Source organism: Notolabrus celidotus, chromosome 5, assembly GCF_009762535.1.
Source record: "Notolabrus celidotus isolate fNotCel1 chromosome 5, fNotCel1.pri, whole genome shotgun sequence".
NCBI lineage: Eukaryota > Metazoa > Chordata > Actinopteri > Labriformes > Labridae > Notolabrus > Notolabrus celidotus.
The window spans coordinates 5,728,243-5,744,220 of NC_048276.1; the positions used below are offsets into that span (position 1 = coordinate 5,728,243).

The 15,978-nt window shown below is 39.8% G+C and overlaps 1 protein-coding gene across 1 annotated transcript; it reads right to left on the reverse strand.

Moving 5' to 3' along the window:
* Positions 1-404: 404 nt before the first annotated feature.
* On the reverse strand, positions 405-12,309 carry aldh3a2b (aldehyde dehydrogenase 3 family, member A2b). The gene is made up of 11 exons (XM_034682808.1): positions 12,154-12,309; positions 10,629-10,790; positions 9,802-10,033; positions 7,548-7,633; positions 7,252-7,460; positions 7,039-7,156; positions 4,842-4,983; positions 4,579-4,745; positions 4,400-4,499; positions 3,678-3,916; positions 405-1,179 (listed from the first exon to the last, which is right to left on the reverse strand). Exons 2-11 carry the CDS (start codon positions 10,788-10,790, stop codon positions 1,165-1,167), a joined length of 1,470 nt encoding a protein of 489 aa, XP_034538699.1. The 5' UTR covers positions 12,154-12,309; the 3' UTR covers positions 405-1,164.
* Positions 12,310-15,978: the final 3,669 nt, after the last annotated feature.

The window sequence follows — 15,978 nt, forward strand, 5'->3', positions numbered from 1 at the left end:
GGTGAAGGAAAACTAGTTGCTGTCAACTATTGTAACTATAACCCAAATTATCTGTCCCCAAACTTCAATCAGAAATTCTGTTGCATCAACATCACCAATCTGTGATCCTGACTTAATGTTAACCATGATCTGCTGTAGATTTTGGGCGCCAGTGCTACTAGCTAAGGGTCAGGAAATGAGCAAAACTTGTTAAAGATAATCTTGACTGTTTGTTTTTTCATACAGGAAAAGAAACAAGTCTCCTTGTTTAAACTAGAGTCCTGTGAGTCTTCAATTTTGTGTGACAGAGTTAAACTGATGAACTCGAGACAGTATAAGGTGAGTCAGCTTCAGGGTCCTGGTGTCCCCAGTGTATTAAATTGTAACAACACAGTGATAGTTATATAATCAGGATCACACACACATACAAGTAGAAATATATTTATTCCAATATTATTCCAGCATAGAAATACATTATAATTAGTCAACTATTCATTACAAATCAATAAAAAATGGAAAGCATCAAGTTTGTTAAAAAGAATAACAATTCACAAGGCTGCTCACATTCGTTACAGGCATTTGGTGTTAAAGTGACTTTAAAAAAACATCCTTCACACGATCCTGTTTGATCCGTGTTAACTGAGGGAAGACTCGTGAAATGTCAGAGACGTGCTTTCTTCATTCCGGCTGTCAGGCTAAACAAGTGTTGACAAAAATGTTCCAGTGTGAAGGTGAAGTTAATGTTTGAACCCTCATTGAAATGAAACGGACACAAGAGTGACTGTAGGTGACTCCTACATGATAAAAACGGTGTGTTGTGACAGTGGCTTCACTTTGTTACTTCATTTAAAACATTGTAAAATCACAGTGCTATAAAGTCACAGTCTAATAAACACCTGATCTAACAGGTTCAAATGAAATGTAGTAATGCAGAATAAAACGTAAGAGCTATGCATGCAGATAAAGAATTACCTTCACATGAATAAGATGCTTCTATAGAGCATCCTGAGGACTCTGATACTTTGAAGTGTTAAAACAGATGTTCTCTAATTACAGCCGTGCAGAGCAGACGCTGAACCTCATGAATCACTGTTCTGTGCTCCTCTTCTCATCTCTCTGCTCCTCAGGGTCAGGAAGACGCAAGGCTTGTTGTGACTTGTTGGCTTGGAAAGCAGCAGGATGTCTTTAAAGGAAATAATTCTGGAAAAGAAGTAGAAATATCATCCAATTAGACTCCAATTAGTTCATCTTTCTTCTTCTCAACATACTTGAAACACATCTCAAAGGGTTTCTAAGTGCTTCGCAGATGACACCCAGCTCTACCTGTCCAGTAAGCCTGACTCCACTCTCCCTACCTCCTCCCTCAGCCGCTGCCTCTCTGAGATCAAATCCTGGTTCACCTCCGACTTCCTTCAACTTAACAGCACTAAAACAGAACTCCTCCTCATAGGTACTAAATCCACCCTTTCCAAAGCTGACAGTTTCTCCCTCACCATAGACAGCTCAACAGTTTCCCCCTCCCCTCAGGTAAAGAGTCTGGGTGTCATCCTTGACAGCTCACTTTCTTTCCACTCTCAAAATCAATAACATAACCCGGTCTGCATATTTCCACCTCAGCAACATCAACTGTCTCCACCCCTCTCTCACCCCTCACACCACTGCTATCCTGGTCCACAGTCTCGTCACCTCCCGTATCGATTATTGTAACTCACTCTTCTTTGGTGTCCCTCACAAATCCCTCCATAAGCTTTAACTGGTCCAGAACTCTGCAGCCCATCATCATTTCCAGAACCCCCTCCTTCACCACATCACCCCCGTCCTCCAGCAGCTTCACTGGCTCCCAGTCAAATTCAGAATCAACTTCAAAATCCTCCTGTACGCATTCAAGGCCATCCACAACCTCACCCCCCTGTACCTGGCTGATCTCCTCCACATTGTCACCCCCTCTCGCTCCCTCAGGTCTTCCTCCTCCCTCCACCTCTCTGTGCCCCCCCTGCCCGTCTCAGCACCATGGGGAGCAGAGCTTTCAGTCGCTCTGCTCCCCAACTCTGGAACTCACTTCCACCAGACATCCGAAACTATGACTCTCTACCCCTCTTCAAATCAAAACTCAAAACCCATCTGATCCGATCCGCATTCTTTGTTTAATTTCCACTGCTTCATTTTAACTTGGTGTAACTTTGCTTGTTGTTTTTATTGAGTTTTTAACCTCTCTGTAAAGTGTCCTTGAGTGCTTAGAAAGGCGCTTTAAAGGTGACATATCACGCTTTTTTCATCAATATATATAAGTCTAAGAGGTCCCCAAAACATGTCTTTAAAGTTTATGCTCAAAAAAACACTTTGAAATCAGATTTTGGTCTGCCTGAAAAGCCCTCTTCTTCAGTCCTCCTCAGAACACTCTGTTTTCTCTCTGACCACGCCCCCTCAGGAAGTGGATGTGCCTCGGCTCTCCAGCACGTTGATCTAATGTTTACATGTTGGCTGAATATACACGGCTGCTCAGAGATCACGTTACTTCAACCCTCTGAATCTGATCCAGAATCTGATCCTGACGGAGAGGCGCCTGTAGCAGGACCTTTCTGAAGGATTGGTCACAGATTTAGTGTTTCTTGTTGTTTTATTTATCAGTATGTAGACGTGTGTCTTGGTACACAGCTACGAACATGTAGCTATGTGGCTATGCTAACTAGCGCTAGCACTTTTCCATGATAAATAAAAATCATCCACTAGATCTTCAAATCTGCAGACGTGGGGAGTAAAACCAACCTCTACCAGAAAGGCAGCGGGACCTTTCTGAAGGATTGGTCACAGATTTAGTGTTTCTTGTTGTTTTATTTGTCAGTATGTCGACGTGTGTCTTGGTACACAGCTACAGCTACAACATGTAGCTATGTAGCTATGCTAACTAGCACTAGCACTTATCCATGATAAATGAAAATCATCCACTAGATCTTCTAATCTGCAGACGTGGGGAGTAAAACCGACCTTTGTGTTTATTAAGACAGCCTACAACTAGCATGCCTCCCTCCTAAGCTCCTTGTTAGCACACATGTGTGCAGGTAATGAAAAACAGAGAAGTTGAGTTGTATTTTATACAGTCTATGGGCTGAACAAGCTCCAAGCTCTGACTCCGTGACAGACCGGATATTGTTGTTACGTAACAAAAACACGGAAGTCTGAAACTTTCAGCTCGTTTCACACACATTTACAGAAAGGTGGAGAAATCAGAACAGGGGCAGACTGGATTTTTTTCATTCTCGGGGGGTTTGTAGACAGGGACACATATTTCAGGTAGAGAACCATTAAAAAGTCCATTTTGCATGATATGTCACCTTTAAATAAAATGCATTATTATTATTATGTTAGCATAAATGTCAACTTCAGTGTCTGGCTCTCACTGGTCAGCACCAGAATTATAAATCTGCTTAAGTTTATATAATCAAACTTTACACTGTTTTTATGTTGACCTTCTGTTTTAATGATGACTGCTTTTACTGTCTGTAAGGTGACCTTGGGTGACTTGAAAGGCGCCTCCAAATAAAATGTAGTATTATTATTTATCGAGCCTTCTTCTTTAAAACTAATAAAAAGGTATGAACTTCTTTTAATAGATGCTGGTTGATGCTTTGCCTCTTCATGTTACACAATGCAGACTTGTTTTAGTCATAGTCCTAACTCCCTCCTCCTCTGTATCTCACCTGTATCACGACAGCAGCCACCACAGCAAAGACGGCCAAGAGCGCCATCCGCCCCAACCAGCCCAGGTCGACGTGCTTCAGGATGAAGAAGCGAGCCCAGCCCAGCTTCTTGAGCGTGTGAGGTGGGTACCGCATGCTGTTCACTCCCTCCATCTTCAGCTGCTTGATGAGACAACCCCGCAGGTGGCTGAGCTGGTCGAAGGTGAACTTGCCGTGGTAGCAGCCCATACCGCTGTTTCCTGTTGGTGCAAACAGAGGGAGATGGTTTGAACACACAAGGCTTTGATGTCTTTAAACCAACAGAATAACCAGATGAAACTGTAAGTATTATGCCTTAAAATGTTGTGCTGTTGCACCAGTATTATGTTGTCCTAGTTCTTCTTAAAGCTGTTGTTTCGATGTAACCTGCTGAAAATGTGTTTTCTTCTTCCTTTATTGTGTCTAAATGAGAAGTCTACAAACACATTTTAAAGTTTACAAAATGTAGGAGACAAGAATGTTTCATCTGGAGCCCCAAATTCTTAATTAAAATCTTTACTGAGGCTCATTTTCTCAGGGCATATATAATCTGATTATTCTACATCACTTGGAGCTCCCCCTGCTGGCCGTTGTAAATAAAGCAGGCCAGGAGTATTCACAGATTAGCATAAATAAGCTTAAAAAGGGACTTTTTTGTACTTTTTCAGCATTTCCAGCTCAGCATTGTCCCTCCTTGTACTCACCCACTCCTCCGAAAGGCAGAGCGTTGACAGAAAAGTGCACCAGACAGTCATTGGCCAGCAGTCCTCCACTCGAAGTCTCATCTGTCATTCTGGTGATCACCTTTAGAGAGAGAAGATCCGTGTTATGTTTGTGAATCTGGATCTATGAACAATACAGGGTCCTGTCTGTGGTTACATACCTTATTGTCTGATGAAAAGACGTAGAGGGCCAGAGGTTTCTCTCCATCGTTGATGAACTTAATCGCCTCGTCCAGGCCGCTGACTGATAAGATGGGGAGCAGGGGTCCGAATATCTCCTCCTGCATTACCTTCGACTCGGGCTTCACGTCCCTCAAAACGGTGGGGGCTAAACAGAACACAGTAACACTATTTATCAAACACTGTAAAAATGAAATGAAAGTCACAAAAAGTCCTGATTAATAACATTAAGTCAAATGATTACCTATGTAGCAGTCTGACTCCTCGTTGTCTCCTCCTACAGCGACTGAGCTGTCCTCCATCATGGCCATTATCCTCTTGAAGTGGCGCTGGTTGATGATGCGTCCGTAGTCTGGGCAGGTCTTAGGGTTGTCCGTGTAGAACTCCTGCAAGAGGACATATCATCATGTCCCAGATATTCTCATAAAATCAGATAAGAGATAGTTTGAAGAAATAGTCCTCTAAGTTAACGACTGTTGTGAGGGGTTTGAATTTGGAGACCCCTGTGGACAAAGGTGGCATCTGTTTGCTGGTTTTGTCTCGTACTGCTTGCCCATGAGGAAGTAGTGAATTATCCAACATAATGTTAACAGCCAAACGGATTACTAATCAAGAATCACTACTGTAGAGAATGTATAAAAGGACCCTTTCAGAAATGTACAGCTTATACTATGAAGTGTTTTGTGTCATATCTTTTCATATCATATTGTAATGACATCGTATCGTGTCGTTTCGTATCCTAGCGTGTCGTGTCATCTTCTATCGGGTCTTATCGTGTCTTGTCGTTTTGTGTTGTATCATGACATGCTGGACTCCAGTGACAACAGCTTCTACTACTCGTCTCATCACTATCACTTCTCTCTCTTACTCCCCTCTATCTGTCTTTCCAGACCCAACTCGGTCGAGGTATGATGTGTGTCTAACATGAGTCTGGTTCTGCTGGAGGTTTCTGCCTGTTAAAAGGAAGTTTTTCCTCACCACTGTAACTAGCTAAATACTGCGATGTGCAATGCTCATGATGGATTAAGGTGGGGTCAGACTGAGTCTTACCCTGTCTTGAAGTTGGGTCTCTGTTCATAATTTGACATAGTGTGGTCTAGACCTCCTATGTTTGTAAAAGCGTCTTGAGATAACGTTTGTTGTGATTTGGCGCTATACAAATAAAGATTGATTGATTGATTGATTGATTGATGTCGGATTGTGTCGTATCGTACTGTTTTGTATCGTGTCGTATCCTATCATATCGTGTCTTGTCATTTCGTTTTGTGTCCTGCCGTACAGTATTGTGTAGTGTCATATTGTGTAGTGTCGTATCGTGCCTTCTCATTTCGTGTCGTGTTGTATTGTATTGTCATGTCATATCACGTCATGGCCAAGCGGCAACCTCCGGTCTAAAAATATGAGTCCAATGCGGAAGTGTTAAAAGCTGCAGTTCATCAAGGATCCACTAGAGGCTGGCTCCAGAAGTACCGGAAGTCACATACACATGAATGGGAAAAAGACGATCTTTACAGCAGAAATAAACATGTTTACAGCCTGGTTCAAAAGACGAGTGTAGTCTGGATAGCTCATGTCTCGATGTGCTCTCACTGTGAGGGGGGTGAATTTTTTTCTAACGACTCAATTTCGAAGGTATTGAGTCTTCTAGTCTAGTCTTCCAATGAGAGGCAGAGCTGACTGCGGGAACACTGCAGCTGTTGGCTAGGAGGCTCAAACTCCGCCTCTTTACGTCACACTGGCTCGACAGAAGCAATTTGGCTGCTGCAGCCGATTGGCCTCAAAACAGCTCTTCAGAAACAGATGGGTGAAGTCACGGATACTCCATCCATATTTTATACAGTCAATGGTCATGGCATTTCGTATCGTGTCGTTTTGTGTTGTTTCCTTTTGTTTTGAGCCGTGTCGTTAGGTGTCTTCTTCTTTCTTTTTCTTTGTATGGTATCCTGCTTTGTTGTGACATTTAGTGTCGTGTTGTTTCGTGTCTTGTAGTTCCGTGTTGTTTCACATCGTATTGTATCACGTTTTGTGTTGTGTCGTTTTGTGGCATGTCGTTTCATTCTGTGTCGATACCTGTGGTGCCCTATCGAGTCATGTTGTGCCATGTCTTGAAAGTCGTGTCATGTTGAGTCGTATTGCATCACATAGTGCTGTATTATCTGATGCCTATTCGATGGCAGCAGTTTCAGGCATTAGAATATTAGGATATAGAAATAATGAATCTTGACGTTGATGGTCTTGTTTGGTTCTACAGGTCATAAAAAGTCATCAGTATTAATTTCAGTCTGTTTCATAACCAGTAAAAACTCCTTACAGGGTCTTTAAGTGAGCTTTTATAATGTGATCTCTTTTTCCCAAATAATAACATGAAGATCTTGAAGCTTCTTGACTCTAGAACTTTCAACATTATTAACATACAATGATATGGGGGAAGGGTTTCATACCTTTATGGACTTCTTGACTTCATTAATGACCAGGTCCTGGATGCTGGGTTCACACAGGATGTAGTCTGGGGCGATGCAGGTCTGACCACAGTTGGTGTACTTTCCCCAGGCGATTCGTCTACACAGAAATAGAGTTAACAGGAGAGCCTCAGGTAGAGACAGCTTCAGTGTCAGAGAGACTGGATGTAAACAATGTTCTATCGTTTGTCTAACCTGCAGGCTACGCTGATGTCACAGTTCTTGTCGATGTAGCAGGGGCTCTTGCCGCCCAGCTCCAGGGTGACGGGTGTCAGGTGTTTGGCGGCAGCCTCCATGATCAGTTTTCCCACCATGCAGTTCCCGGTGTAGAAGATGTGATCGAACCGCTGACGCAGCAGCTCCTGGGTCTCCGGCACTCCTCCGTTCACTACAGGGTAAAGCTCCTAACACACAAAACATGCATACAGTCATCAGAACGCAGCTTCTGAAGCAAAGAGTCTAACGTGTTTATGTCTTTGAGTCGGCCTTACTTTGTCGATGTAAAGAGGCAGCAGTTCCTCCATGACCTTTGCGGTGTGAACGCAGACCTCGGAGGGCTTGATCACAGCAGCGTTACCTGCACAGGTTAATGAGAAACATACAGATATTACAAGATAGAGAAACAGGAACCTGACATACTTTGTGTGACGTGTTTTAAATGATCTGTTTACTTTGCTGCTGTTTGATCTGTTTAATTTCAGTGAATAGTTTCTCATGTTTATAATACGGCGTCGATTTATCATTTGTGATCAGTAAATCAAGTAACTGTCATCTATCTGTTGAGCTGTTAATAACAAATATGAAGGTTTATCAGAGTCATCAGAAAAATCTTAAACTATATGAAGTCAAAACAAAAGTCTTAAATAAGGTCCCATGCATTGATTGTATCTTACAGTCATATTTAACTTGATATGAGTTCTCCAAATGATCAATAGCTGCTTTCACTCCCTCTACTTTCTTCCTTTCTGTTTCTGAACATCTCGTCTTTCAAATTTTAAAAAGCAAGCCAATGAGCCTCGAAGACTCTTGTAAATAGTTTAATAATACTCACATAACTCTTCCATAAATGACCATGTGTGTTTGGAGACTTCTTTGGTAACAGCTCAGTGACTTATAAAAGTATCATTCATTTATCATGTCCCCTTTAAAATCACTAAACCTAATTCATTATAATCCTAAACTGTACTTTGATTTAAACACACAAACGCAGTGTTTTTGATCACCTGCAGTCTGACACACAATTAATGTTTCATTAATTTAATAAATTGATAAATTAAGGATTTTATGCTGATATGACACACACATCTTCTAATCCTGAAATAACTTTTATTAATTGTTTTATTATCAAATAGCAGCTGTTAATATTTGAACAGTTAAATCATGTTATAATAACCATTTTAACCACATTTATTTATCTTTATTTAGTTATCTATTTATTTCTTGTATTTATCTGATCTTCTTTAACTTTAACTGATTTTTTATTTTGCTTTCATTCCTTACTTAATTTATTAATTTTATTGTTTTGATTTTATTTTATTTTTAAGTAATTTTTATTATTGTGTCCTTTATTATTTTACCTATTTTCCAATGTTTTCAGTCTCTCTGTTCTTGTGTGAAGCACTTTGGGCTGCTTGCTTGTTTGTATAAAAGTTGCTTTATAAATAAAGTTGAGAGGTAAAGTTGTAATGTTCATATATGAAGACAGTGACTTCTGACCAGTGAGGCTGATAGCACTGTGAGATCTGATAATGTTGGAGCAAAGGATAAAGTCCATGCTGTGCAAACAGTCACAGCAGCCTGACAGAACCTCATATGGTCAGTGTCTGAGTCTCAGCCGGATTATCACAAATAAACAACAAACCCTGAAGAGGCTCGGTTCCTGCAGCAGCTCTAGCAGCTCTAATATGTAGAAGCAACAAACAAAAGATTCAGTCATGTAAATAATAAGACAAAAGACTGTTAAAATTCTGCTGTGTCATGCTGAACAATCCCACACAAACTCTCCTCACTCAGGTTTGCATGATAAAGTCATCAGAGCTGAACAGTGAGACCTGTATACAAGCCCAGGGCGATATTTAAAGGCTTTTAAAAGAGAAGTGAATAATTCATGAGTTCATTATCTCTGAGCTGAGTGATTCACTCAGAGTTAAACCTCGTCCTTTGAGCTAACAGGAACAAATCCTCAGAGCTGAGTTATGTATGTTCAAACACACAGTTACCTGCCTGTGACGATTAAATATTCACGTTTTCTTTTGTCTGATCTGCTTCTAATCTCACAGCTCGCTCATGACTGTAGAACAGAGTTCGCAGAGTACCCTTTGACCCATTTATCACAAGAGAGTGAAGTGTTAGGTAATGCTGGGATAAAGGGAAGTGGAGTGGTTATGATCACAAGATGAGGAAAGCTCAACAGGAGAGGAATAATGCATCTAAAATCCAGAGTTTCAGTTGTCTGGTTTGTAAACTGATCAATAGACACTTATTTGAGCTTTTTGGTGCATGTTCTACTTAATACTTACACTTGACTGCTATTCCCTTCTGCTATGTTTTTGATTCTGAAATCAGTGAGTTGAGAAAAGACATCCTCAGTGTTTCAAAGTTCAACAAGCACCGTCTGAGATTACTGTTCATGAGGAGCACAATCTCTATTCAAAGTTCACCCCGGGAATAAATGATGGTGAAATGTGATAGAAATGTGAACGCTGACCTGATTACATCACACTCACAAACAACATGCACTCATACCAGCTGCGATGGCTCCAACGAGAGGCTGGATGGTGACGGCCCAGGGGTAGTTCCAGGCCCCGATAATGAGCACCACGCCCAGCGGCTCCGGTTTGATGTAGACGGTGTCCGAGATAGTCATGAGGTTCTTCTCCACGGGCCGAGGGGCCGCCCACTCCTTCAGCTTCCTGATGGCCAGGCTGATCTCCCCCTCAAGACCCAGGGTCTCATACAGCTGGGTCCCCACCTCGCTCTGCAGATGAAGACAATGACATTACACTCTGATCTTGCAGTCTCTCTTCATTTCAAAGTACCTATTTGAACCAGCGGCGACCTCTAGTCTTAAAATATGGAGCCTGTGCGGAAGTGCTAAAAACTGCAGTTCCTCAAGCGTCCACTAGAGGCTGCCTGCAGAAACACAGGGAAACACATACACACCCATTCAAAGAAGACGATCTTTACAGCAGAAATAAACATGTTTAGAGTCTGGTTCAAAAAAGGGTTTAGGTCTGAATACCTAATTTCACTTTCGGCACACACTGTACGGGGGTGAATTTTTTTTAGAACTTGTTGTTTTTGAAGATATTAAACATACAAGTTTGGTCCAAATAAGGACGTGGATGACTTGATTGACAGGCGGGGACCCTGTAGCTATTAGCGAAAAGGCTAAAGGGCCGCCTCTTTACCTCACACTAGCTTGGACGAAGTTAGGTTGAGTTCAGCATTTCCAATATGGCACCCGCCAACCATCGGCTTCAAAACAGCGCTTCAGGAACAGACGGGTGACGTCAAGGACACAACGTCCTTTAAGTTTTGAGACCAAGTTTTGAAAAGTCTGCAGTGCTCACCTTGTTGAGGTCTTTCTTGACGGCATCTGAGATCTCTTTCTGTCTCTCGGTGAATAACTGCTGTAGTTTCTTCAGCTGGTGGATCCGGTACTCTAAAGGTCTGGACCGGCCTGTTTGAAAGGCTTTCCTGGCCCGAGCTACTGCCTGCTGCTCCTGAGACATCTTGGGGGAAAGAAATATTAAAAAGTACTTTAATACATCAAACATTCATAATCATCATAATAAGACCAAATCCCCATGAGCCATTGTTGAGATCAGCTATGCAGTCTAGTTGTAAACAGCTGACTCATGCAGACTGAATCATGACTAAGAGTTACTGTGGTACTGAGACAAGTTATGAAGATTTGTTGTGTGAGAATGCATGAATAAGGGGTAGGATTAGATACTTCTCCATGAGCACAAATCTAGAAAAAGTTTAAATAAATAAAAATAAATAAAAATAGATAAATAAAGATAGGAATAAAAATGTGTGAGGTGTACAAAAATGTTACACATGATGTAAATAGTTATAATTACAGGTAGTAGGCAAATATTATTCTGTAGTAACAGGTTGACATGATGAGATTATGGTTTGGATATGACAGATTGTAAGGAATGTAAATAAATAAGTAAATAAATAAATAAATAAGTAAATAAATAAATAAATAAGTAAATAAATAAATATAGGTATGTAAAAAATGAAAGGTAAAAAAGTACTATTTAATCATTTAATATTACCATTATTATCAGTTGTAATAAACAATAATAATATAATCTAACATTGTATAAGATAATAATAATAATTGTATAATACAGTTCTCTTTTCTTGTAATTTCTTCTTTTTACTTGTGTTTTTTTAATTGTATTTTACATGTTCAACACTTTTTTTCATCCATATTTCACTCAATACTTCTCATCTGAATTAATACGTTTTATTCTTATTATTATTTGTATTATTAAAATATTTTTTATCATTATTAACACTCAATATAAATAATGAATAAAACTCAAAGGTGGAGTATTTCTTGTATTCAAATTCACTTTGTGTAACACCACTCCCTCCTCCCTCTGTTATTGCTGCTGCAGTTTAAATGACCCTCCTCCATATGTCAGCCTTTTGTCAGTGCAGCTCTTTGTTTATACAAATATTAAATGTGAATGTGTTGTAGTTAAAGTGTAATAAGAAACCTCCCTGATTATAACATGCACTGGGTCAAAGTTGAACCTCCAGTTACCACAAACACATCATTCTCAAACCGTATCCGGTAACGTTGTGTCCTCCTTCACTGTGTGTCTATTACCGGACAGATTCAACGTTATAACTCATCGTTAACTCTCCTGCAGTTATTACAGTTATTACATCCTTATTCAGAAACAATGTTAATTGTGTATCCAAGTATTCGCCCATTCTAAACTACGACTTCAATGCGCATGTCCAGTTCGTCTCGCGACCTCTCTAAAGACTCCGTCCAGGAGCCGTTACAACAACAAACCGTTAACTGTTAAAGCACGGCCCGGTTCATCTCATTACACTCAGTAAACTCACCTCTAAGGATCCGGTTCAGTTCCTGGAAGTGACCCCCGGTCTTGGTGCTGAGGTGGCCCGTGGAAAAGGAGCAGAGTAACAGATTATGATGAAGACAGGAGAGAGAGTCTACGTTAGATCACTCCCCCATCAGGGGGCGGGGCTAACAGGGATAACTGGGCCAACCAAGACCAGGATCAACCGTTAGCCACAGCTAGCATCCAGTGGTGTTAGCTTAGACTGTATTATCTATGGGTTTTAGCAGGTAGCTACAGCTAGCAGTGTTGCTACATGGATGCTGATTGTAGATAGATGATTGTTGATTGACCAACTTTGTCTCGACTGTAGAGAATTTTTGCTTACAGCTGAATGTCACATTTAATTAAATTATGAAATTTTGTTACAAATTCAAGACAAAAAAAACAAACTCTGAACTTTATTTATTTATAAGCTTTTTGACATAATTTGATTTAAACAGTGACAAATAATCCTTAAATAATAATAAGAAAATAAATTAATATATAGGAAAACGTAATAACAATAATAATAATAAGTATTACCATTACAATAATAATAACCATAAAGCCATAAGCCGGTGCAATACCTCAATATCCATGTGCAATATTGTAAATTATTTCATAACATATCTTATTATTATATTAATTTACTATTTCAGGTTTATATATTTATTGTCCTTACTGTCTTGTTGTGTCCTTACTGTCTTGTTGTGTCCTTACTGTCTTGTTGTGTCCTTACTGTCTTGTTGTTGTGTCCTTACTGTCTTGTTGTGTCCTTACTGTCTTGTTGTTGTGTCCTTACTGTCTTGTTGTTGTGTCCTTACTGTCTTGTTGTGTCCTTACTGTCTTGTTGTTGTGTCCTTACTGTCTTGTTGTTGTGTCCTTACTGTCTTGTTGTGTCCTTACTGTCTTGTTGTTGTGTCCTTACTGTCTTGTTGTGTCCTTACTGTCTTGTTGTTGTGTCCTTACTGTCTTGTTGTGTCCTTACTGTCTTGTTTTTGTGTCCTTACTGTCTTGTTGTTGTGTCCTTACTGTCTTGTTGTGTCCTTACTGTCTTGTTGTTGTGTCCTTACTGTCTTGTTGTTGTGTCCTTACTGTCTTGTTGTGTCCTTACTGACTTGTTGTTGTGTCCTTACTGTCTTGTTGTTGTGTCCTTACTGTCTTGTTGTTGTGTCCTTACTGTCTTGTTGTTGTGTCCTTACTGTCTTGTTGTGTCCTTACTGTCTTGTTGTTGTGTCCTTACTGTCTTGTTGTGTCCTAACTGTCTTGTTGTTGTGTCCTTACTGTCTTGTTGTGTCCTTACTGTCTTGTTGTTGTGTCCTTACTGTCTTGTTGTTGTGTCCTTACTGTCTTGTTGTGTCCTTACTGTCTTGTTGTGTCCTTACTGTCTTGTTGTGTCCTTACTGTCTTGTTGTTGTGTCCTTACTGTCTTGTTGTGTCCTTACTGTCTTGTTGTTGTGTCCTTACTGTCTTGTTGTCTCCTAACTGTCTTGTTGTTGTGTCCTTTCTTGTTGTTGTGTCCTTACTGTCTTGTTGTGTCCTAACTGTCTTGTTGTTGTGTCCTTACTGTCTTGTTGTGTCCTTACTGTCTTGTTGTTGTGTCCTTACTGTCTTGTTGTTGTGTCCTTACTGTCTTGTTGTGTCCTTACTGTCTTGTTGTGTCCTTACTGTCTTGTTGTGTCCTTACTGTCTTGTTGTTGTGTCCTTACTGTCTTGTTGTGTCCTTACTGTCTTGTTGTTGTGTCCTTACTGTCTTGTTGTCTCCTAACTGTCTTGTTGTTGTGTCCTTTCTTGTTGTTGTGTCCTTACTGTCTTGTTGTTGTGTCCTTACTGTCTTGTTGTGTCCTTACTGTCTTGTTGTGTCCTTACTGTCTTGTTGTTGTGTCCTTTCTTGTTGTTGTGTCCTTACTGTCTTGTTGTGTCCTTACTGTCTTGTTGTTGTGTCCTTACTGTCTTGTTGTGTCCTTACTGTCTTGTTGTTAAGTACCAGTGTTCCATTCACCACGTCATATTCCTTGTGTGTGAGCTCACTTGGCAATAAAGCTTTCTTGAATCTTGAATCTTGAATAATGAATGAGGCAAAGTAATGTTACAGATTATTAATGACTCTTTATAGATTTATTTTAGTACCAGTCAAATACCTTTACTCAAACTTCTCAAAAGGAAACTTTTAAAATAATGATCAATGAAATTATTTTATTGTACTTATACTTTATATAATAATTTAGTTTACCTGACAAGTTATGACAAAGCCTATAGGCATATTTTTTAGTTTTTTAAATTAGCTTTAAAGTTGCCTCAACCAGCAACAACTTAAATTATATATTGATTTGACAATGTAGCCTAAGGTGAAAATCACAATGAAAAGAAGCCGTATTCAAGCAGTTATTGGTGTGATTTTATCATAAATATTCAAAATATAACTTTTTTTTTTCAACTTTCTAGAGTTTCTTTTGTACTGTGTGATATTAACACTTTCAGGGCTGGGTACATGAACATTTTATCACACTGCTAGCATGGTAGAAGATATTTGTCTTGTTTGTGTGGGTGTGCCACATATCTAAGCTCCACTAGGGGAAAGGCTTCCTGACTAAACCAGTGTACTTGCAGCAGAAGGTTCAAGACCTGCAGAGAGATCCATTTTAAAGTCGGCTTACATTTATTCCTGTTTTTTATGTAACCACACAAAATTAAATACATTTTATATTAACAATTTAAGCCAAAATTTAAGATGTTGCAGTGTTACAATTTCATTTAGCAGACGCTTTCATACAAAGCGACGTATGAGTTGTAGCATGCTTTTTTAAAAGGGTTGAACACAACATCCTGATTACAAAGAGTATACAGTATTTAATTTCAGGTCTCTGTTGTGGATGTATCCCTCTTTTATCAAATGCCAGCAGTCACACGTCACCTTTGAATCTCAGCTCTCTGTGGCACTCTCATGATGACATAATGATCGAGTCAGATTCACCTGGAAATTTTGGAATAATATTCTTGTTTGGGAATGACATTAATCCCGTCATCCAGGGAATAGTAAAACCCAAACAAATCCAGTCATGTATATATTTTTGTGTTTATTTTTTGGTACAAAGATATTCAACAATTGTATGTGTTGCCTTTGAGCTCACTGCACATGAGCCTTTGTACAAATACACACAGTTTAATAGGAAAATGTAAACAAAAGCAAACAATACAAGTTTAATTCTGGAGAAGATGTCAGTACGAGTAAATCTGTGTCTGATCTCAGTGACTAAACTTTATGTGTATAAAATGCAGACTCACCTAAGGCTCTACATGTTTTTTAAGAATAATATTTTGTTATGGATTCACTCGAAGAAAACTTGAATTTGCAATATTTCGTGTAATGTACAGAAGTGTATTTATTTAATTATTAAGATATGTAAGGAATTTATTCAATTTGACCCCAAATGACCCGGCCTTGACCCCTGATTTCCCTCAGGCCCCTACCCTCCATTCTTTTGCTCAAAGTCCATTTTAAGACACAGACCTGCCTTATAGTTCACAGTGCTGTAAATAGTGTTGATTGAATACTTCAGCCTTCCCTCTGAGCTGTTTATTTTGATCTTAACTTGCACTAAATCAAACTTGCAGCCTCTCCATCTTCCTCTTCCGTCTTCTTTAAGACTCATACAGAATGCTGCTGCTCGAGTCCTAACAAGGACCAAAAAAGTAGACCACATCACTCCAGTTCTTAGATCCCTACACTGGCTTCCTGTCGGTCACAGAATAGACTTTAAAATCCTGCTGATGGTTTATAAAGCACTGAATGGTTTAGGCCCAAAATACATTGCTGATCTGCTACTAC

What these genes read in the sequence shown, in the direction of transcription:
- aldh3a2b (XM_034682808.1), bottom strand. Translation starts at nt 10,790, where the DNA reads ATGTCTCAGGAGCAGCAGGCAGTAGCTCGGGCCAGGAAAGCCTTTCAA. An exon ending in TGCCTCTTTACATCGACAAA is followed by an intron (nt 7,461 to 7,547) that starts GTAAGGCCGACT and finishes TTTGTGTGTTAG; the next exon opens with GAGCTTTACCCTGTAGTGAA. An exon ending in GGAGTCAGACTGCTACATAG is followed by an intron (nt 4,746 to 4,841) that starts GTAATCATTTGA and finishes TGTTCTGTTTAG; the next exon opens with CCCCCACCGTTTTGAGGGAC.